Source organism: Diorhabda sublineata, chromosome 1, assembly GCF_026230105.1.
Source record: "Diorhabda sublineata isolate icDioSubl1.1 chromosome 1, icDioSubl1.1, whole genome shotgun sequence".
NCBI lineage: Eukaryota > Metazoa > Arthropoda > Insecta > Coleoptera > Chrysomelidae > Diorhabda > Diorhabda sublineata.
Genome location: NC_079474.1, coordinates 29,417,966 through 29,441,392, shown reverse-complemented (window position 1 = coordinate 29,441,392; position 23,427 = coordinate 29,417,966). Strand labels below are relative to the sequence as shown.

Below are 23,427 nucleotides of genomic sequence, written 5' to 3'. Positions count from 1 at the left end.
CTGGGAATGTGAAAATTAGTGTTATCCGTGAATATTGGCGTTACCAGTTGATTTGAAATATCCTTTAATTTTAATTTTTTTAAATCAATCCTCATTGGAGAAACGTGTAATTGATTTAATTTCAAATTTAATTCATTTATTACAAAAGGTTGTCCAAACGTTTTTTGTTGAAATATTAACTCTTGGTTCCTAAATATAATTTTACATGCTGAATTTTCTATTAAATAAATGCCTTTAAGAGTTCTCACTTCAGTTTCTTGCTTACATTTTATGATTAATTTTTCTTCTACGGGAAATATTGCCAAAAATTGATTTATCTCCGAAATAATTTCAATGTGATTCTTAATTATTTCAATTTTTGTATATTGACAATATGTAGAATTTCCTGCTAGCAATATGTTTTCTTCGCATCCATAATTATTATTGTCTTGCAAATGGTTAGGACATTGAAATATATTGCCGCGAGTACAAATGTCATTTAGAGGTTTAATGACATTATTTGATTTAAGTAAAAATTTTGAATTAGGTATTAATGTTACGTATTCTGATTCAATTTCTGTAGGTATAGGTAACATATAAAAAAGATTAAATAAAATATCATAGTTAATGGGTATCGATAAAAAATATTGAATTTGATTATTTTCTACTTTACAAACTACGTCTATGACGGCTTCAAATTCTAAAATATTTTTATGTTTTAATTCAAAGGGTAATTCCGCTTGGTAGTAATAATGCACTTTTTGCAACTCTACAAATAAATCGTGAGATTTTATAATACTTGGATGTAATGTTCTAAGTTTACAGAAGGTCAAGGAATTTTCAACCGTTTCTAAAATGTCTTGAATTACATTGAATGTGATAAGAAGTTCGTTGAATAACTCTTTTAAATATTTAATATTTTCCGCATTTGCTTGAAAATCTAGAATATCTCTTATCTCAAATATTTTCGTTTTTAATAATTTTTCATTATACTGAATGTCCTGAATTGTCTTATTAAAATTATCAGTTATTTGGCGACTAACAGAATATTGCATTCTTATTTGATTTTGCAAGTTTTCTTGGTTTTGTTTTAAATGTTCCATAATTGAATTAATTCTTTCTCCATCTTCAGAGTCCAAGTTTCCTGTTATTGTTTTTACTATTGATCCAAGACCGTTAATTAACCCTCTCTTTGGTCTATCTAAGGTAGAATGAATATTAATGTTATCAAATTTTTCTTCTATACTATTCCTAGTGTACTCTATTATATTTACTTAACTGGCAAACTTCACATTTGTTTATATAAGTTTGTATAGATGCTCTTTGATTTGGCCAGTAATACAAAGTTTTTAATTGATTTTCAGTTTCATCTAGTCCTCTATGATTAGTCTTACCTTCGTGGTAATTTTGAATCACTTCTTTAATTTCATTTAAGGGAACATCGATTAATTTTTTATTACATTTAACAAAGTCAATTTGAGAATCTTGAAAGTGATTTTGTAGAACGACACTGAATTTTTCATAAATTGGGTCTTCGAAATAAATAAAATATTTAGTTTTTGGTACTATGTATTCTTTTACGAAATTAATGACATCTTGCTCAAAATTGTTTTTAGATAATTGAACAACAATTCTTTGTTTATTTTCATATAGTTTCATAATAGTAGGTACGGCTGGTTCGAAATTTACTTCCGAAAATATTAATTGATTTTTACCAACATTTATCGCTGAATCTGAAATTGGTATACCAATTACAGGATTTTCCTCATTTGTATGAACAGTTATATCTTCGTCGTCATTCTCATTATTATTACTTTCGTTATCTGTTTCAACTATTAGCGATACATTATCGTCGGGAGTTGATGAGAGTTTTTTATTAAATTTGTCCATATAAACTAGTAATTTTTTAGAACATTGAGGTTCTTGTAATTCAGTTTCATTGATATTTATTTGAATTCGGGATAAACAATCGCTATTGGTATTTAAAGCACCCTTTTTGTATACAATATCATAATCATATTCCTCAAGTTTCAAGCGCCATCTAACAAGTTTTGAACTTGGATCTTTAAGTGAGAATAACCACTGGAGTGGTTTATGATCGGTAACTATTGTAAATTTTCTGCCAAAAAGATAGGGGCGGAAGTATTTGGTTGCCCAAACTATGGCAAGAAGTTCTTTCTCGATTACAGAATAGTTGCATTCTGAATCATTTAGGGTTCTGCTGGCGTAAGCCACAGGTAAATCAGAGCCTATTTTGCCTTGACTTAGAACAGCACCTAAAGCATAATTGCTGGCATCTGTGGTAAGGTTAAAGGGTTTTGTAAAATCTGGATATTGAAGTATTGGTTCATTCATCAACAGATTTTTACACATTTCAAAGCATTCGACGTAATCTGAATCGTTTACATTAATAATTGCATCTTTTTTCAGTCTAATAGTTAATGGTTTAGTTAATTTTGAAAAATCTTTTATAAATTTTCGGTAATATCCTAGGAGTCCAAGGAAACCTTTTAATTGTTTTGAATTTTTTGATATTGGAAATTTTTGAATTGCTAAAATTTTATCTGGGTTCGGTTTTACACCTTCTGGCGTGACAATATGTCCCAGATATGCTACTTCTTTTCGCAAGAATTCGCATTTATCAATTTGTAATTTAAAATTAGATTCTCTTAATCTATTGAATACTTCTTTTAAATTTGTGATGTGTTCTTGTAAACTGGTACTGAACACAATTATATCATCAAGGTACACCAAACATTTTTCGTTCTGTATACCCATTAGGATATTGTCCATGACCCTTTGAAAGGTTGCAGGAGCTCCTTTCAGACCCATAGGCATGCGCACATATTCATAGTGCCCGTTTTCTACATTAAAGGCTGTTTTCGGAATATCCTCCTCAGCCATTTCGATCTGATGGAAACCAGAAGCGAGATCTAATGTTGTAAAATATTGACAACGTCCAAACTTATCTAGTAACGTTGTAATATCTGGCAATGGATATCGATCTCCAATTGTGATCTCATTCAGTTTTCGATAGTCAACAACGAGTCGAAACTTCGGCTTTTGAGAAGCATCTAGCTTCTTTGGGACTATCCAAATGTTGCTAGACCATGGAGAATTGGACTTAACATTTTTCGTATTTGATTTTGAATTTCCGTTCGGTGAATCTCAGGATACCAGTATGATTTTGAATAAATAGGTATTTCATTAGAAGTTTTAATGTGATGTTTTATTTTACTTGTGAAGGTGAGCTGTTTTACTTCAACATGAAAAATATCACTATACTCTTGAATTAATTTTAATACAGATTGTTTCTCTTCGGAATTCATGTGTTCAGTTCTAACTTTCGAAACATCAAATTTAACATTTTCACAATAAATTTCATTAAAATTTGGGTTGAGGGTTTGTTCGTATTCATCGAATGTCTTAACACTAATAGAAGGGCTTAAATCTACTCGAAAGTTGGATTCTGAAGGATTTAAAATTGTACATAAAGCTATATTATTTTCAACTTTTGTTAAACATTCAGGGATTTCTAATTTCCCAATTCGTGTATATGGTATAATTACATTACCATTTTTTACATTTTCAATATTTAATTTAATTACTTGTTCACAACGTGGAGGCAGTACTATACAATTCGTGGATCCAGTTTTAATGTCAAAGTAATTCAATTTAATTTGACTATAAGGAGTCATAAGCAAATTATTATTTAAATCGATAATTGCATTAAGTATTTTTAAATTATCCAATCCTAACAAACAATCAAAATGATCGTGAAATTTGAAAACGCAATATTCTAAATTGAGCGGTTTCCTATAATTAAACATTTTAGGGATTGGAATGAGTGTGCAGAAATTTTGTTGACTGCTACCAAAGGCAGATTTTACATGGAAGGGTTTTTTGACATAAGATTTTTTGAAATACTTCTCAGCAACTGCTGGTGTCACAAAGGATCTTGTGCTACCAGTATCAATTAAAACCTTAAGATTTTGTTCTGGAAAAATTATATAGGGTAACACGCTTTCTGAATTATTTAAGTTTAACAATTCGATAATGTTTGGTTTGGTTCCGAGGCTGGTGTCTCTAAAAAATTATCGGATTCATCATTAGTGCAATCAGAATCGTCTATATTATGGAGTTATTCCGAGATAAAATTTCTAGGTTGATTCGGATTGTGTTGGAACCTATTTTGATAATTTTGAGGGGGTCTAGATGTATTTCTTGTAGACATACTCATTGGAGTTGGATTTGGAAATCTTTGGTTCTGATTGGGTTTAAAGACGTTTTGACCATTATTAGAAAAGTTTGAATTATTCCTATTAGAAGGAGTGTAAGAAGTTGAAAGACGATTTTGCGGGTTTGATGCGGAATTTCGATTAGTATATTGATAATTCGGAATAGAATTTTGCCTAGGAGGTGGCTGCCTATATACCACATTATTTTGGAAATTGGTTTTATTTTTATGTGAATTATTTTGCGTATTCAAGAGTGAAAAAACATTTTTCGGATGATTATTCTGGGTCATATAAACTTGAAAATCATTTGTAAGAACATTTAAAGCAATATTCAAATTTTCTGGATTTTTCGTACGCATTAATGTGCCTAAAGGTTCTTTTAAACCGCGTAGCAATACTCTGAGAGCCAAATTTTTGAAGTAATTACCCAAAATTAAATGTTCACTAACATTAGAATGTGTCGTGAGATAAGAAATTTGAAGATTTAATAAATGTTGAATTCTATTATAAAATTCGAAAGGCGTTTCATTACCTTGTTTCATTTCTGAAAGTTCTATACTTAAAGTGTAAATATCTCTTTTGTCAGCATAAGTATTAAGAAGTGCATCTTTTAGATTTTCCCAAGTTCTTATCGTACAAGAAGAAATGTTTATGGCTGCTTCACCTTTTATTTTTGCTAAAATGCTGGACATCAAATATTCATTTTGAAAATCCCCTATATCCACAGTATTATAAAACTTACTTACTAATTTCTCTGAAATTTCTATAAATCTAGGAAGTAATGCATTGTTTCCATCAAATTCGGGTATCATATCAAGATACTCCTTTTTTAAAATAGGTAATTGTGGAGTAGCCATTTTATTAAAATTGTTCGTAGAAAAAAGTTTTGGTGATGCTAAGTTAAATTTTATTTTAGTATTAACAGAGTTTGAGCCTGAATTTGAGTTATTTGAATCAGAATTTGAGTCAGAATCGTCAGATGTGTCAAGTAAATAATTAATATTTCCTCTATATGACATTAAAAACACTTACAGCAATAGAATGAAGATCCTTTCCATTGGCTCGAACTGCACAGGAACAACCAATATCCTCTTGATTCTTCCGGTTTCTAGCACAACACAGATCTTCTAGTTGAGTTACTCAGTTCGCCCAACTAAGAGTTCCAATAATTTAACTTTACTTGTTCGAATAGTCAACAAATCGTAGAAACGAATCGAATGTTATATGCTTTAACTTCCGATTGACTATCCTACTGACTGCGCCACTAAACTTTTAATTTACTGGAACCGTGTTTTTAAAAACTAACTTTATTTCTAACATAAATTCTACCAACAATTACAAGACTGATATTTTTTATTACAAACGTGAATTAAATAATCTTTTGGTAAACACAAGCTAAGCAATTCTACAATAAAATAAGTTCTTAATCAGCACAATATACTGTCCACCTAAGGGCAATGGCGTAGGTGACATATATATATATATATATATATATATATATATATATATATATATATATATATATATATATATATATATATATTAAAAAGCAATAGTAACATTTTATTAATTACGAAAAAGCCATTGCAACGGCTATGATGGTGAGGGTCTTCTTACTTTTGGGGAGATTCAGAGGTTGGTGTGAAAGTATTAAAATAGAGTGTAGTAGTACGGTCAATTATGGGTAAAATATATCTCTTTCCAGTTACATATTTATCATTGGCATATTTGAATATTCCAAATTTTGGACGTAAACTAACGTACTAAAAATTTCAGGATTTCGTATTTATGATGAGCATTTATTACTCTACGCTCTTTCCAAATAGAGTATAATCAATATGTTGTAGAATTTTTGTGGATCAGGTGAAGTAAATAATAAACTCGTGAAAACTGAATACTTTAATTAAAATTCGTAACTCGAACGTTTACAAGAAAAGCAAATAACCGGCTGACTCTAGTAAAAATACGATACACTTTTCAGACCTCTTTTAAACAGAAACAGAACGTCATTCTTATCGTTAGCAAAACGTACACATAAACGAAAAACTAAACCAGTAGATATAAAAACGGTCAACAAATGTATCGATTACAAAAAACTCGTATTTCAGCCTAAAAATGCCGACACGACTAGTCAGTGATGCTTTTAAACACTTCAATACAATATTTCTATCAATTTTCAATCCTATGAAATCAAAATTTTCACAACAATTCCCACGAAGAGCAACGGTGCTGTCCCGTCACGGATTTGTGTGGATAGTCCTTAGTGCTTCTATAAGTTCTCCTCTCTAAATAGGATATCTATCGAGTTCACATAAAAATTTTTTGACTTTTTGATAGTTAACTATTCACAAGTTCCCGCATATAGAAGATAATTCGATTTTAATCCCTATCTATCACCCCGCATTCAAGTATCATTAAAAAATCATTCACCTTTCAAAGAGACAACGATCATTCATCACAGAAGGTATTATGGTATATCGCTCTAATTACATATAACGCGGAGCCTCGAAGTATCAGGGCTCCAGACTTAAAGGAAAATGGATCTTTTGTTTTTATTCCACTAAAACAACTCTTATTTCTACGCGAATAAAAACTATAAAATTTAGAAGGAAATTAGAGAGATGGAAAGTTATCTCTCTTACCAGAAATAGATAGGAAAATAACATTGAAATCCGAATAACGTTTCTCTGGAATATTGCATGACCGAAAAGATTTGGAACTTGATAATAAAACAATTTATGGAAGATTCATAACTAGTATAAGAGAAAATTTGTTACGAGGTATTCCATTTGTGCTGATACCTTGTGTGGATGATACTGAATGGAGTATGAAAATTTACCCAATCTCCAAGGAATATTTTTTAAATGAAAGAAGTAACGAATGGAATTAGATAAACGCATAGATTTTTTGTATTGAAGAGTATACATTCTCTCTTATCACAAATCTAAATTATATTTCTTTGTATAAAGAATAGACAGTCCGAAATTATACCATGTGTTTTAAAATGAATACAGGAGTCTTAATACTTCATAGTATTCATTTAACTAACATGAAACCAAGAAGCAACTGCTTTGTTTCTTGAATGGATAATGCGTATAGAATATTTCCACCGTAATTCAGCAGAAAAAAAAGAAATTAGTTTGGACGGTACGGAGACTACGTTCTTATCTTTTATAACATATAGAAGCCCTAAATTCCATGATTCGATGTCAACTTTTATTTTATGACGACGACGAAATATCCCTATGAATGAATGATATAATATTCGATTTTCCACCTCAATAAACAGGGGTTCAAAAAATCGTTTAACGATGATACAAATGCAACAAGGCTCCCGTAAGTTCAATATTTTTGTGTCATATACTTGCGAACAGTTATTGGAACGTTCTGTTATTGGTCTTTAGACCAATAACACAACTACATTTTTCCTCAAATGGTGCACTACCTAACTCTGCTTGTTTTCCACGGTCACCAGGACTATCAAGGATCGTGTGTATGCTCCTCTATCACCAGATGATCTTCCAGGATTGAAAAAAAGAATCGAAACAGCTGTACAATTATTTGAATGACTGATCAACGTTTGGGAGAATCGAGCATATTGTAATGATATACTTATATTGATGTAAAACTCTTTAAATCGCTCTTCCTTGTGGTGTATCATTTACAACTGTTTAATGTTATAAATTTCATAGAACCGCTATTCGTTTGAAACATCCTTTGTACGTAAAAATGTAGCGCTTATGAGCCCAGCATGCATAATCAGTTAATGTATACGGAAAGTCAACAGAAAATTTCCATCTTTGGGTCCTTTTTGTGATTTAGATTCATTTTATGTAAGCTGCTGTCTTGCATTTTTTAAAAAAACTTATTTCGTTATCTTGCACGAGAATTTGTGTAATTTCGTAAATTACTTTTATTTTAAAATTAACACATTTATGTGTGGGAACAAAATCATAACCTCCCTAATTGTAGGACTGTATTTGTACTAAAAAATCTGACCGAGTCATTCGAGAAATTATCATGCCAACGCAGGAAATGCTATATGGATAACATTTTCTTGGACTTGGCCAAAACGGTTTAAAGTTATGAATAATTGAACTTTTAGAAGCTTTCAATTCAGGGTTATCGAATAAAATTAAAGAAATTAGAAATTATATTAGTGAACTATCATCCTTTGAATGTTGTTTTGGTATAAACAAGGCTTTTATTACCTTATTTTGATTAAGAATATCATTTTGAGATTAATTAAGTGAAACATTTTAATTTAAACAAAAAATATGTTTCACTGCTTGTTTCAGCCAAAAATTTTTTTTAACAATTTTGGTGAAAAATTGGCTTTTTTGAGTTTATTTTTGTTGAAAACTAACTTCAAGCACAACATTGCTTTCGAAACTTATTAGAAATTATAGAAATTTCAGTCAAATATTTTGGTCAAAACATGGAACAGTCCTGGCACCGATATTTTTCAATATATAATTGAATTCTGTGTTAAATATGTAATTTTCTTACAGAGACTATGTACGGAAGCAAGAAAATGATCTTCCTCAGTTATTTGCCAGTTATAGAGTACGATTTTTCTTGCCTTTCACTGCAAACTCTTTGGAACTTTTTGTTTTTGCAACTTTCTAATAACCAAACTATCACCATACCTTTCACAGATAAGAATTCGTTTAACTGTTGGTCAATTTAACACATGTTTTATTGGAGATAGAGTTGAGAATAAAAGAGGCAGGTAAAGTATATTATACGTTAAATAAAATATTTCGAAGAGTAAAGAAAATTTCAAAAGTTAATGAAATATGTACCAATTTTTCAACGAGTCCAGAGATCCTACATATACAAGCAAAGAAAATGGAATACTTCACACAATAAAAGATATTACCAGAATTGACTGAACAAGGAATCTAAAGATAAGATACAAACAAAGAAACTACGAGGTAGCTGGCTTGACCTAGAGACAGCGGTAGTTGCTTGAAACATACCACTGTATTAGAAAGTACATAAGCTATACAGCATATGTTTCAAGTTTGAAGACGCCACGTTGCTTAGTTTGAGTGACGAAATCAAGCAAAAACGGCCGTATTTGGCTAAGAAGAAAGTGTTGTTTCATCAATACAATGCACCAGCTCACATTTCTGTTATTGCTATGGTCAAAATATTGAATTGATGTTTGAATTCCTACCTCATGCAATCTATTCGCCAGATTTATCCCCTCTTATTATTTACTTTTGCCAGAGTGCAAAAAATGGTGGGTTGTCAAAGATTTTCTAACAATGAAGAGGTGATGTCTTGTGTTTTCTTTGTTGGACCTTCTGTGAAATGGATAACGACAAAATCGATTTGCTAAGCAAAAGAAATAAGCAAGAAAAACGCCCAAAGGAATAAATGGAAAACACAGTTGCCAAAGTTTTGAGCAAAAACTGAACAAAGGCATACTAAAAAAACACAAAGATTAACATAAGTTTGTGAAGCGTCGAACTTGATATCCATAGACGGCATAATCGTGCTTATGTGAATATTTAATTTCAACCAAGATTTCTTATTCTCTTTCTTCAAACCTCGTACCTACAATTATTAATCAAAATAGGTCATGGAAAGTCCGTCAATAATTGTACATAGACATTATATAACTATCATAATTTTTATCATCAGTACTCCCTTAATACTACTCAATTTTGTTGGAATTGAAGGATTCACAGAGGATTCGTTCGAGGAGATGCGACAGAATAATTATTACAAGAACGTCTACTAGAAATTCTCGGTGAATATCAAATGTAGATTTATTGTAAGGAAGGGACTGGATTATAATGATTGAACTGATTCATTATATATTCGAGAAGAAATTAGTTTTTGAAACAGATATTTCGAACAAGGCTGGAATAATAAAGTAATGCATGTTTTACGAAAATAAAAAATGCACATTTTTTTCTAATAAACAATATCTTGGAGACGCTGACGATCTAAATAAGAGAGAATGTCCATGCAGTAAATTAAGTTACAGACGCCTTCATATGTTTATTAACTATATGTGGGACATTTCTAGAAAGTGGGTAACATCCTAATACAACCGCCTAATGGTTCAAAATCGTAATAGAGTGCAATAATGAAGTGATGCAAGTTTTGTGTATGTGAAAACTCCTCATCTTTTATAATAACTAATATAATAACTGAAGACACTAACTAGGTAAATGAGATTGAATAAAATAGACGAAGTACTCTAAAAAGATTATATTTGAAGATAGGTCGTAAAAAGTTGGTAACTGCTAGTACAAAAATGTTGCGTTTGGTCCCGACTTAAATGAACTCCACAAACTCCTATGTAAGATATTCTCACATCTCGATAGTTATCACTGATTTTAATAAGGACAATTCGTGTTTTAGAGTCATTTTTAATATAGTTTCATGAATAAACCATATCAATATTGTGAACCATTCTGTTGAGAGTTTTGCAGATCTGTCGACTCCTTTGAATTTAACGTGCATTTTCCACTTCATTGTATGTTTCTAAATTGATCTCGAACTTTGAATTAATAAATTTTAAAGCTAGTTAATTATTGTCCGAAGCAAACTGATTCTATCATAACCATTGAACCATTAAAATTGCATTGCAATATTTGATGAAACTCTCCATGGACGTAGGTATGGGCAATGTCTTAAATATAAGTCTGTCTCCAGATTTTGATGCGTTACCATATTTTCATTGTATACATTCAATCAACAAATTTATCGCAGCTTGTATGGCAAATTTAATAAATTTCTGTCACATTGATTTGTTTTTCTATCAGCGTGACTGACGGTGTCAAAATTCTCATTCTCACTGTAATGTTTATCCGTTACATCATCACATCATACGCAATCTATTCATTACACGAGAAGAAAGCATCTTCTAATCTCCGACTACAACATAATACGATACCGTCAAATCGAAAACGTGAAGCAGAGTGAATCATATTTTTTTGGAACATTAATCTCTATTATTAACTACGACGAGCATCTCTATTGTGTATGTATGAAGGATAACGAAAGGATTAGTATCCTTGAAAGTGAGTATATGGGAGGATTTGATATAATTGATGAAGTTCTTTACATGTTGCACTAAAAAAGATATATAAATACACATTAATAAAATTAAACATTATTGTTATAATTGAGATCCTATTTACATAAGACAAGCTTCTCAATATTTGGTAAATGGATTAAAAAGTTATGAATACGGTAAAAATATTAGAACAACATTTAAAATCAATGATATAATAAAAAATCATGTTTTTAATTAGAATAATTGGAAATACACCAACAATAACGATATACTTGAAATAGACTTGGTTACTAAATATTTAGAAATAGTTTAAATAACTGCTAACCTAAATTTGAAAAAAAATTGCTCTGAATCTTGTGGATCGCGGTGTCTTAGCACAATGTATACCTTGCGTAAACATCCTTTGTAGATTACTCGTTTACATGTATTGTTTTTTGGCACACTTGCAGAACAATTTAAAAAATGCATGTCAAAGACTATAACTGAGGAAAAGCTCAAGCAAAGATAAATAGGCGCAACATGGAAATAAAATGAAGTGATTGTTGTAAATGACATGGATGGAAGAATCGTTTCCTTTTTATGAACGAAACATACAAATTAAGGAGTATAGAAAAGGTTTTAGACTAGACTATCATTTGCAATAATAGAATTCAATGAAGCTTGATCATTTGGTGATATATCAAATTAAATGGCTGTTTCTGAATTAACTATGAAAATCATTGAAATGCGGTGGGCTTTGGTCCGAGTAGTTAATGCATCAACTTTTCAACAATCACTCGTTGTTTCCAAATGTGGCAATTCTGCTGGTTAACGATTCCACTGAGGTGAAAGTTTCCATCATCGTCGATTTTCTTCGTAATTCGCTTGAATGGTCAGTAAACTTCAGCTCTTGAGTTGATTGAAATTTCTAAGCGTGTATATTCATGATTCGCATCAATTATGGTCGTAACATATTCAAATGTTGAGCAGAACATAAAAAAGACTAATCGACGCCAAACTCAAGAACAGACGAATTGTTACATAATAAAACTGAAATAAAGTGGCATGTTGGGACAAACGATCTCTTCTTATCAACAAAACATACAGATTTACAAATTTACTATAGAGAGGGCTCTAGAACAAATCTTCTGCAATAGTCATCTAAAATAAAGCAAAAGCATTTGATGATATATCAGTTAGAATTCTCTACGGAAGTCCTTGACATGATATAATCTTTGGCCCGTTTATTTTAGTCACATTTTATTGGTTATGCTCCGAAAACACAAAAAATCTTGCCGTAAAACTTTTTGGAAATGCAGTTTTCCAGAAGAATACAAACAAAATTAATGAATAACGAGAGAAACCTCAAAAAGAGCAGTTTCCAAATATTGCTCTGACAACAAATTTTAATAAAACATTATATTTTTTGGCGCAGTTCTACAGCTGCCAGGTTGGGAGTTTCCACAACAAAGGATACAATTACCAGACCACAAATTCAACACACTCCAATATCTGGGAATTCAGTTGAGACTGCAATTAAAAAAATATAATGAGGAAGGAAACGGGAGCACAGATGGAAATTACGGAAGAAAGAACGAGTAAAAAGAAGAGTTGAACAAATATAAAGTTATAAAAAAACTGAATTTATATTTTTTAAAAATATAACCTAACAGGGATCTGTTCTATTATATTCGTTCTGTTCCCCAAATAAATAGAAAATACGAATTCATATGAAAAATATCTCACAAAATTTGCTTAAGACAAAAGAAAATCCAGAAAGATAGCTGAAGGTTTTGTGAGCACAATAAAAAAGCAAAGGAAAACTTCCCAGCGAATATAAAAAAATAAAATCACCACAAGTTTATTAAAATTTACTTTCACTTCGAGTGTATAGATAGGTAGAGGAAGAATTCGAATCAATTTTGAGGTTTTATTGAATTTCTCGAATGGAGTGGGAGGTCAATAACAAATTAATTTCTTCAAAAACTCGAAATTAGAATAAATAAATCAGTGAGTACTGCCTAATGGCATATTATAAAATTCACCATTCTCTACCAACCTAATTTACATGTAAAAAGTTCAATCCTACAGAACAATAACACTGTGCTGAAGCTGTAATGAGAAGAAATTTCAATCAAACTCTTACTTCGACTATTTTCGACTATTGGCTGAAATAGATTTAAGTTAAAGCTTTCGTAAGCTTCATCCACACTATTTTGAATCGTAATTCCGGATTAAAGTTAGATATGATAACACATTCAACCACTTATGACTTCATGAATATTTAACATGATGGTAATTATTTTCAACGAAACTATATCCATCAAACTTCAGTTGTGTCATGGATGTAATATGCAAAATAATAATATCAGTCTTAGCTAAATGTAGAAACGATGTGTTGGTTATGTTGATAATACTTGTAGAGTAATAAATAAAGAATTTCGAGAAAAATTTGACAATAACAGTATATTAGACCTTGCATATAAACAACACATATATTAAAAAAATAGAGAAGATAATCTACAAACGAAAATTTATGATGTTACCAAATACGCAAATTCGTGACAGAGATTACTAAATCAAAAGTAATTATATGGTCACCACTGCTATTCATATTTACTTGTATAAATTTAGATTTACTTTTTGAACAATGAACTGTTGTGATAATTGATCTGAAACATGAGGAAAAATTACTTGGAAACTCATCAAGGATTTGCTGCGGGAAGCAAGCTTTTTTTTAACCAATCCCAAACGTATTTGATGAGAATGAGATCTGATGATTTGGCTGATAATCTTCAATGATGAATTACATCTGCTCGGATTTTGTAATATACTTTCTAGCTCTATGTGGTCACACACTTTCATCTAGAAAAATGAAATTAGGTTCCAAATTGTATTATTCTGTGGTGCCAGACCACTCATAGTGCCCTTACATAAGTACAGCTCCGTGCGACTACTTAAAAAACTTTGAACCCAAATCATTATACCGCCATTTAAAAAAATATTTGATGTTTTTGACAACTTTTGAAATTGAGTTTACTGCTTAACGCTGGGTATTCCAATAATATATTACCGTAATCAATGAGCTACCAATATACTTCCATAATTGTATTAGAATGATTTTATAAAAATAGTTGTTATGTTAATTATTTCATCCAATGATTTATTCGCACGATTATCACAATAAATAGCATATAAATATTTTTTCAGGTGTTGGATTAAAGATACCAAATTTGAAATCATCAATCAAATACCTGTAGCCGCAACTATAATTCTCAATCTATTCTTCCTCATTAACATAGTAAGAGTGGTGGTGATGAAGCTTAGAAAAGGTCCAGCTGAAGGCCAAGGATCAGGCACATCGCGGTCGTCCTTACAAGCGTTAAGGTACGTACAGTCAATTAACTAGATAATTACAAAAAAATAAAATTGAAAATAAAGAACTCGCCGTGCTTTTGCTTCAAGAATCTTCTATAATTTATTTAACGTTGTTTGATATTGTAATATTTGGATATGAAATATTTTGACCTTCATGTTCCCAATAAAAATAGTAGCTCTATCATTTTTTTGAACTGGAGTTCCGAAAACGGGAACCCACCGATTGGCTTCAAGTTTTTACCAGATACTCTATCACCCACTAGACGATGGTACCTAAAAGGATTTTTGGCGTCTCGCAAAAATTGGGGATTAAAACGAAATTTTCCTAGCCTAACCTAACCTATTTTCAGTTACTGATATTGAAGAAAGCTATAACAAAAAGCATAGAAATATATAGGTACAAAATATCAGTAGCTCGAAGGAAACAATTTTTTAATCACAATTCCTTGCGTGACACCAAAAAACCTTAATAGTTGTCGACTATTGTAATTGATAAATAACATAAATGTAAAGTTCTGTTAACGATTTGAGAAAATGTAAACAGCTTATATTTTCTTTTACACATAAATAAGTGTCTTTAATTTTTTTTACTAACTTCATGTGCGCATTTGTCAAAAACTAAACTAGTCAGTGGTTCCAAACCTCTCCTTGTAGTTGGGAGCCATAGGGGGTGTTGATATCCACAAAAAGGTTGATTGATGTCACGCTTTCAATATTCAAATTTCGTCGATGCATAAGCCCGGAAAGTAGTTGTTTTCTCCTTTGAAGAACGTCAGAATACATTTTCGAAATAGCAAATATCGAAATTATTTCAAAGCTGAATAATAGGAATCATTTTTTTTTTTAATTTCTTCCCTTACGAGACACTAGAAATCCTTATAGGTACAATCATCTAGGTGTGATATAGTATCTGATCAAAATTTGAAGTCAATCGGTGGGTCCCCATTTTTGGAACTCCAGCATTTTTTGTATGAAAACGATAAAATAAATGATTATGATATACATTTACATAAGTAATAATGTTTCTTTTTAATCGTAGTATAATTCATTTTTTATTAATATGGATAAATCAATCACAAGAAACGTGTAAATATTCGCCAACGTGTTTTCATTCATTATTTGTTGAACGTGTTGCCAATTCAGCTCATATTTTTTCGACTTGGCGTTGCTTTTGTCATGTTTGGGGAAAAAAAGTAAAATAAATGTAATGATACATTTGAAGTGATATAGTGTAACCTGTACTCTTCCTCAAGACATGATATTCGGCCTAAGTTGAAGTATTGTACATCCCCAGTTTTTAACGAGGCCAAATTAAAGGTGAAGGAAAGAGTGAAAAAGCTGGAAACATCTTATTTATCAAATTAATAAAGACTATCCCCGAAAAACATTGTACAAATGAGCACAACGAATTCAAAGCAATTATTTATATTGGAAACAACTGAATTCCAAGTTATCGGTGATGATGTTTATAATGTAGTGGGTCCTTTATTACCGCTAAACTTCAACAGCTGTAGAGCTTCAGTGAAAATAAAATGATGTAGCAACAGAGAATACAGCTAGAAACTACTAAAGAGGGAGGGAGTGGGTATAGAGAACATATTTTAAAAAAAGGAGCTTATGCGCCAAAACTTACAAAAACTGAATTGATTTTTTTAAAATATAATCATACAGAAATCTGTTCTATTTGTTCCATTCCCTACATAAATATAAAATTTACACGTAAATGAGTACACAAAACTTTCTTGAAATAATTTCTAATGAAATTATAAAAAATAGGAGAAATTTCTTCATATAAGAGAATCAGTTGACAAAATATTTGGAAAAATTTCAGTTTTCATCTTTTCACCTTTGAAAAGCAGAAACAATAAGTAGAAACGGAATATAAAAAATACCACAAGGTTGATTTTTGTACCCACCAAACTTTTACTTACGGTTCCACTTAGAAAGAGAGAGGGATTAATTTAAATGAAAAATCTAGTATCCAAAAACTCAAGTCAACCTACCGAAAAAATCTTCAGGCGATGCCTAATGCAACGTTACCAAAACAATTAAGAATTATGTTTCTCCAATCCTAACAATCGAACGTTTTCTATGGGTTTATGAATAATTTGATTCATATCTCGTTCAATAGAATGTTTAGAAGTCAAAACTGGCTAAAAATCCCAATAATAGTGATATTTGATCCAGATAATCAAATAGACGTAACATAAAATCGTAACTTTTGAAATACAATTTTGACTCGAATTATAGCACCAGAGCTGTACAATGTACCTGTAGCAGATTTTTTTCAACTTAATCCTCAAAATTAAGAAAACCATCATTGTCTCCATCTACTTGTTAATAGGTAAATTAGAAATAGGGATCCCTTTCATGTATTTACCGTGTTAAACAACTGACTTTAGTGGAGTTAACAAGGAAAATTCAATGGAAAATATCCTGAGTGGTAGAAAAGGGACCTTTCCCTATGTTTCCTCCAGATTAAATTTAAGGCAAAGACGAAGTTTCTAATAACAAAGATTAATTTAATATCGTGTGCTACGAAACAAGCAGCTGAGTTGAAAATGGATCTCCATGCAAAAATTATAAGATCGGATAGAAATGGTTTCATGTGTCACTATCTAAATAAAACTAAGTTTTTGGAAAATAATATATACTCAAGTACCTACGTAAAATCTCCATTTTTCAGATACTGATAATGATGATATTTCATTTAAATAATTAGAATTATACTATTTTAGTTTATTTTATTCTATCTATTTCAATTTTGTTATTTGTTTCACAGTATTAAAAGACTGTATGTCAGTGGTACTCAGTGGGTCTGACTTTGGTCAAGCCAAGTCTAGTGCATTTTTATTAATAAATAAAAATCTTGAATACTTCTAGTTATGTCAGTTTACGTAAAGCTAAGGCCGAGCGCACACCAAAGTAACGTGACGTGTGGCGTAGCAAGGGATATAGCAAACACGTAACAACAAAATGACGAATGATATGACACAACGCCTACATATGTATCTAGAAACTAGTAACACCAGTTGTCAATATATCTTCTTCTTCATCGGATGACGAAAGTTTTTTGGCTTTAGTAAATTTAATCAATGTTAATAACGCAAATAATAAAAAAAGACAGTATTGGATTCATCCATACTGGAAAAAAATCAAAAAATTCTGTTCTTCAATAACACCAACAAAATGTATGTTAAAATCTGGATCGTCTTTCATTTTTAACTTAGAAAATTATGAAAAGAAAATTTAGAAAATTAATAAAATAATTAAAATAACAATATTTTTCAAAACACTTGTCACTCTAGTCGGTAAAAACACGTAACACGTGTTAGGCCGAGCGCCCACCAAAGTAACGTGACGTGTGGCGTGGCAAGTGAAGTAGCAAGTAGCATGCATCTAGGACGCTATTTTGTATGAAAACAATGTAATTAATAGATTTAACGCCAAATAAAGTGATACGACTATGATATGACAAACTACATGTTACTTCGGTGTCATTCAAATGCAGCATGTTCCATTTTTTGCCACGTGTTACGTGTTTTTACCGACTAGAGTGACAAGTGTTTTGAAAAATATTGTTATTTTAATTATTTTATTAATTTTCTAAATTTTCTTTTCATAATTTTCTAAGTTAAAAATGAAAGACGATCCAGATTTTAACATACATTTTGTTGGTGTAATTGAAGAACAGAATTTTTTGATTCTTTTTCCAGTATGGATGAACCCAATACTGTCTTTTTTTATTATTTGCGTTATTAACATTGATTAAATTTACTAAAGCCAAAAAACTTTCGTCATCCGATGAAGAAGAAGACATATTGACAACTGGTGTTACTAGTTTCTAGATACATAGGTAGGCGTTGTGTCACACCATTCGTCATTTTGTTGTTACGTGTTTGCTATATCACTTGCCACGCCACACGTCACGTTACTTTGGTGGGCGCTCGGCCTTAAATCTATTAATTACATTGTTTTGATACAAAATAGCGTGCTAGATGCATGCTACTTGCTACTTCACTTGCCACGCCACACGTCACGTTACTTTTGTGGGCGCTCGGCCTAACTACCTAATAGCCCTGCATTAAAAATGGAAGATATTCCTCATTTTTTTGTTCTTTGAAGTGTCTGCCACTGGTGCTCTTACCTTATTTAGCAATACCTAAATGAATGCAGTTTTAAGAAATTTCTGAATAGACTGTTGGGTTGAAAAAACCAATTCTTTTCTGCCACAGTAGCAACTTGACTTTTAATGTAAAGAATTATACATACCACCGTATTCGATAAACTCAATATATGTACATAAATTTACATTTTTACATAAATTTGGACAAAATTTGTATTTGAATTCATATTAAAAAATTATTTTTCTTTCAAAAATCAATAAACAGGATACATTTTAACCTACATTCCAATCCAAATGTTTTATTCTCATGACGGCGCAATAGGTGTCATTATAAAAGCTTCTTCACGAGTATAATATACAAAAAAAAAGTGCAAAAAATGACATTCATGAATTAACAACTCAACAAAAAATGTTCTTTCCTTTTTGTCAAGCTTGATTTATGATTTTTGGGTTAATTGAAAATAAAAACCATGAAGCATATTTTAAATATCCTGTTCAGTATAATGACAAGCCATGGGCTCCACATGGTATAGTTAAAGATGTTAAGAATTTTTAATTAAGCGACGAATCAAATATAACAAACATTAATTTTTATCATTTATTCATTCATTTTATTCATGGGTTGGTATCGAAATAGAAAGAGATGCATGAAATTTGCAATACCAAGATTCTGGCGAGGAACAAAAGATTACACGTTAAAGACGTAGAAATAAAAATGCAAAATCTCTCAAAATATCCCGATCTTGAATCGTCTTCTGCTTCTATTGCAATCCACCTGACACTACCCGCACCTGAACCATCGAAAAAATTATCGCAGAGAAGTAACTGATCTCTTCATTTAATGAATGTAATTCTGATAAGGAGTCGTTATCTAAACCAAAACTACCATAATTCCATCCAATTACTACAAAAGATTCTAATTTGATACGAATTAAATGTTCTAAGACTAAGTCAGAGGTTTTTAAGCTCACTAAATTGGCTTGATGATGTTGATATCTTGGGCGGACTGGGCATGAAACATTTTCAATGTTTTCATAAAAGGAGAACTTTGTTTTGGTGATGACATGGAAGAAATATTCATAATTTCATACTTTGTATTCCTTTATCTACTCATTGACAGATAAGTTTAAAAGCTGTTTTATTTCACAACGGAAATAAATTTGTTCCAATCGCTCTATCTGTGAGTTTAATGAGACTACAGAGAGGATTATTTTTGCTTATGGAATACCAGAAGGGATGCTAAGCACTATATTCAATGGTCATAACCTATAAGAACAGAACTTTATGTCGAAAAATAAAACGTAAAATTTGAACCCATAATTGAAGCGGAAAAAGTGTTGATATCACCTCTGCATCTAATGTGACGGTTAATGGAACAATATGTTAAAAACTGGAAAAACCTTCAGAAGCTTTTGGATACTTAAAAAAGTTTTTGCAAAGTTATCAGAAGCAATCAGAAGTTAGGATTTTTGTTGTTCAGTAGTTCGGACACATATTGGATTAATTGTGCTTGAAAAGCGAGTGTTATGAAGCTGGGTTTTTTGACAATAACAAAGCTGAAACCTACGAAAAGTTAGTTGATATTATGATAAAAAAAATCTAAAGGCATAAACTACAGGACGTCATTAAAAATATGTAGCCTGCATGTTCATCGAGATAAATTGCTTTCATCAGGACATTATGAGCAACGTTATCAAGCCCAATACAATAAAACATGATGGGAGACTATATTTGATTTATTGAGAGTAAGTACTTATAAACATAAAAGAAAAGCGTGCACTTTTAAATTATTTACCACATCTATCAAGTTATTTTAGTAGTAAAACACAATACACATATTTATTTTGATCCTTTAATCTGTAAATAAAACCAAAGAATTTGAAATATATCGTTCACTCGGTCTTCTAAATACAAAAGCAAACTTTTTTATTCTACTATCGACATTTTATGCTCTAAAGTGAAATTCAAATTTCACAGTGTCTCGTGTTCATGCAAGGCTCATGTCATTGCACAATGGGCACCACTTTTCTTTTCTTGTCGCTTATCATTACTAATCCTCCAAAATTAAGAATAGAGTAAATAAATACCAGCAAAAAAAGCATGTATCAGCAAACAGATTAGATTTATCACAAAAAACGAAAACAATCAATCATCTGATCTGACGCGACTTCAGTTACGTTGATCCGTAATATCGGTTTTTAACAACTATCATGAATAATGAATAAACACAACATATTATAAATGAATCACACTCTATTGAAATATTGAAATAAAATAAAATATTGAAATAAAACACATGAAATTTTTACAGAGCAACACTACTTTTGGTGCCTCTTCTCGGATTGAACTTTCTCCTCACACCGTTTCGTCCAGAAACAGGAGAGCCCTGGTTGTACTATTATGACTTGTTCTCAGCGGTAACAACTTCCTTCCAGGTAAGTTTTATAAATCATTTTAATTAGCGGCGATAACGGCCTGATATAGTAAGTTGTGCAAAATTTATGAATATATTGTTAGTATAGGACAAAATTTTAAGCATAAACAAAATATTGGTGAACATTTTATTTTGTTTTCATATCAAGGGGTACAAATAAGTGCATCACAAATAACCAAACCTAAAAATAAAAGATCATCAATGTGTGAATAAACAGGGCGTCTAATGAATAATGTTAATTTGACTTCACTTGGTTTATTAAGTAGACAAAAAAACTCTCTATATTTAAACTATAGTTTATCGATGGCTTTAACCCAACGTACGGTAAGTACTTTGAAAACTTGGATTGCCAAAAATTTCTGCACTGTATTTTCAACGCCTCAAAGAAATAGTAATCTGACGGTGCAGGATCTGGACTAAATGCTAGATGTGGTAGGGGCTCAATACCTACTCTGGTGAGACTGCACCTTCGTTATCAACAGTAAAATATTGGGTAGCAGAGATAAAACGAGGCCGTGCGATCTGCATCGCAGTGGTCGGCCAAATGAGGTGACGACTTCAGAAATGTTGAAGAAAATCCAAAAAGGGGTACTGAATGATCGTCGATTTCAACGGTACCTCGCATATTAACTGAAAATTTGATGTGATAAACCTGTGCGTCAGATGGGTACCGCGTTTACTCACAATGGAATACAAACAGCGCCAAAAAAATTAATTCCATTGATTTATTAAGTCTATCACTATCATACCCAAAACAAAAACACAATCAAAACAATGGACTGAAAAGGGAAAACCGGCTGCAAAAAAGGCAAAGACATCTGCAAGCAAGGTTTTTCATTGATTGTCTTGAAAAAACTACCAATTGCGAGTATTATGCGAACTTATTGCAACGTTTGAGCGAAGAAATTGAGCAAAAACTGCCGCATTTGGCTAAGAAGAAAGCGTTGTTTCATTAAGACATTCGCCATTCGCGAATCCGCCATTGCAATGGCCAAAATTATGAATTAAAGATTGAATTACTACATCTTGCATTTTATTTGCCATATTTAGCTCCCTCGGATTATTTTCTGGTCTAAGACTTGAAAAAATGGTCGGTGGTCAAAGATATTCCAACAATAAAGATGTGATGTTAACAGTTAATCAATACCTTTCATTGAAAAAAAAATTAAGCAAATCGGTTGGGTAGAACGCCTGAACGGACTCGGAATGGAAATCATCAATTTTTTTAATATATAAGATAGCTATTTTGAAAAGCTTGACGATTCTTATTATTAACGAACTTATTGAACATCGCTGGGAAAATTGTATGGAGCTAACAGAAGATTACGTTGAAAAATAAAAATATTTTTTTCCAAAATTTTTGTACTTTGTTAGTAAGGGCAGGTACTTCTGGGACCATCCTGGTATACCAGAATGCCAATTTATCAGAATCTGATTTTATATCTACATGTCGTTGATCTTACAATTGTTGTCTCCTTCTCTTTCATCTGCTTCTGGACTTTCCTTCTCCTGGTTCGTGTCCAATTATTTAAAGTATATACAGCGATTTCCAATATATCCAAACAATAAGCGTAGCCTTCCCAATTAAGATCTGTAGTCTTTGTGAGAAACTTTTGTTACTTAAATTGTTTTATGTTAATGACAGTTTCTAATTAAGAAAATACTTGTATTTTATGCCGAAGAAAATCGCTGTATTAAGAGGAAGAAGTTTTTAATGGCTTTACGTAAGCTCTCCCTTAATGCTCTGAAATGTATTTTCAACTTAACAAAGAGAGGACATCTGATTTTTTAGAGTCTGAAGAAAGCAAATAATCTATATCGCTTAATAAATATTTTAACGACTTTAAATCCCCGGAAAAAAGATATAACTGAATTATGTTAAATATACGTATTTGTTTTTTTTTCCTGAAATTATTTATAAAAATTACAATTGAATATATTCATTAGTTTATGTTAGAATATACAGTTTGTTAAGAAACTATGGGAGGAGTAGAAAATATCGAAAAATAGTGCAAATTTAAATAATCTACATTAAAAAGAGATTAGTGGAAATGCAAAAACTATACTATTAGAAAGCACGTATTTAATTTTATCAATAATATGAATACAAGCCATTAAGGCAGTAGTTTCGAACCTTTTTGTAACTGCGGCCCTCTTTAAAAAAAATTGTTGCGCGCTCTTAATTTTTCGAATAATCCAATTTCATAAATACTCAACTGATACTATAATTTATTTAATGGGCTACAAAATAAGA

General features: G+C 31.2%; 1 protein-coding gene across 2 annotated transcripts in view; it reads left to right on the top strand.

The window, feature by feature from the left end:
- The window catches only part of LOC130452417 (calcitonin gene-related peptide type 1 receptor), a 217,279-nt gene that overhangs the window by 177,728 nt on the left and 16,124 nt on the right, over positions 1 to 23,427 (top strand). For both annotated transcript variants that reach the window (XM_056791693.1, XM_056791692.1), the window contains 2 exons: positions 14,446 to 14,622; positions 21,051 to 21,174. In XM_056791693.1, coding sequence (XP_056647671.1) covers positions 14,446 to 14,622; positions 21,051 to 21,174 — 301 coding nt within the window. The remainder of the gene's footprint in view (positions 1 to 14,445; positions 14,623 to 21,050; positions 21,175 to 23,427) is intronic.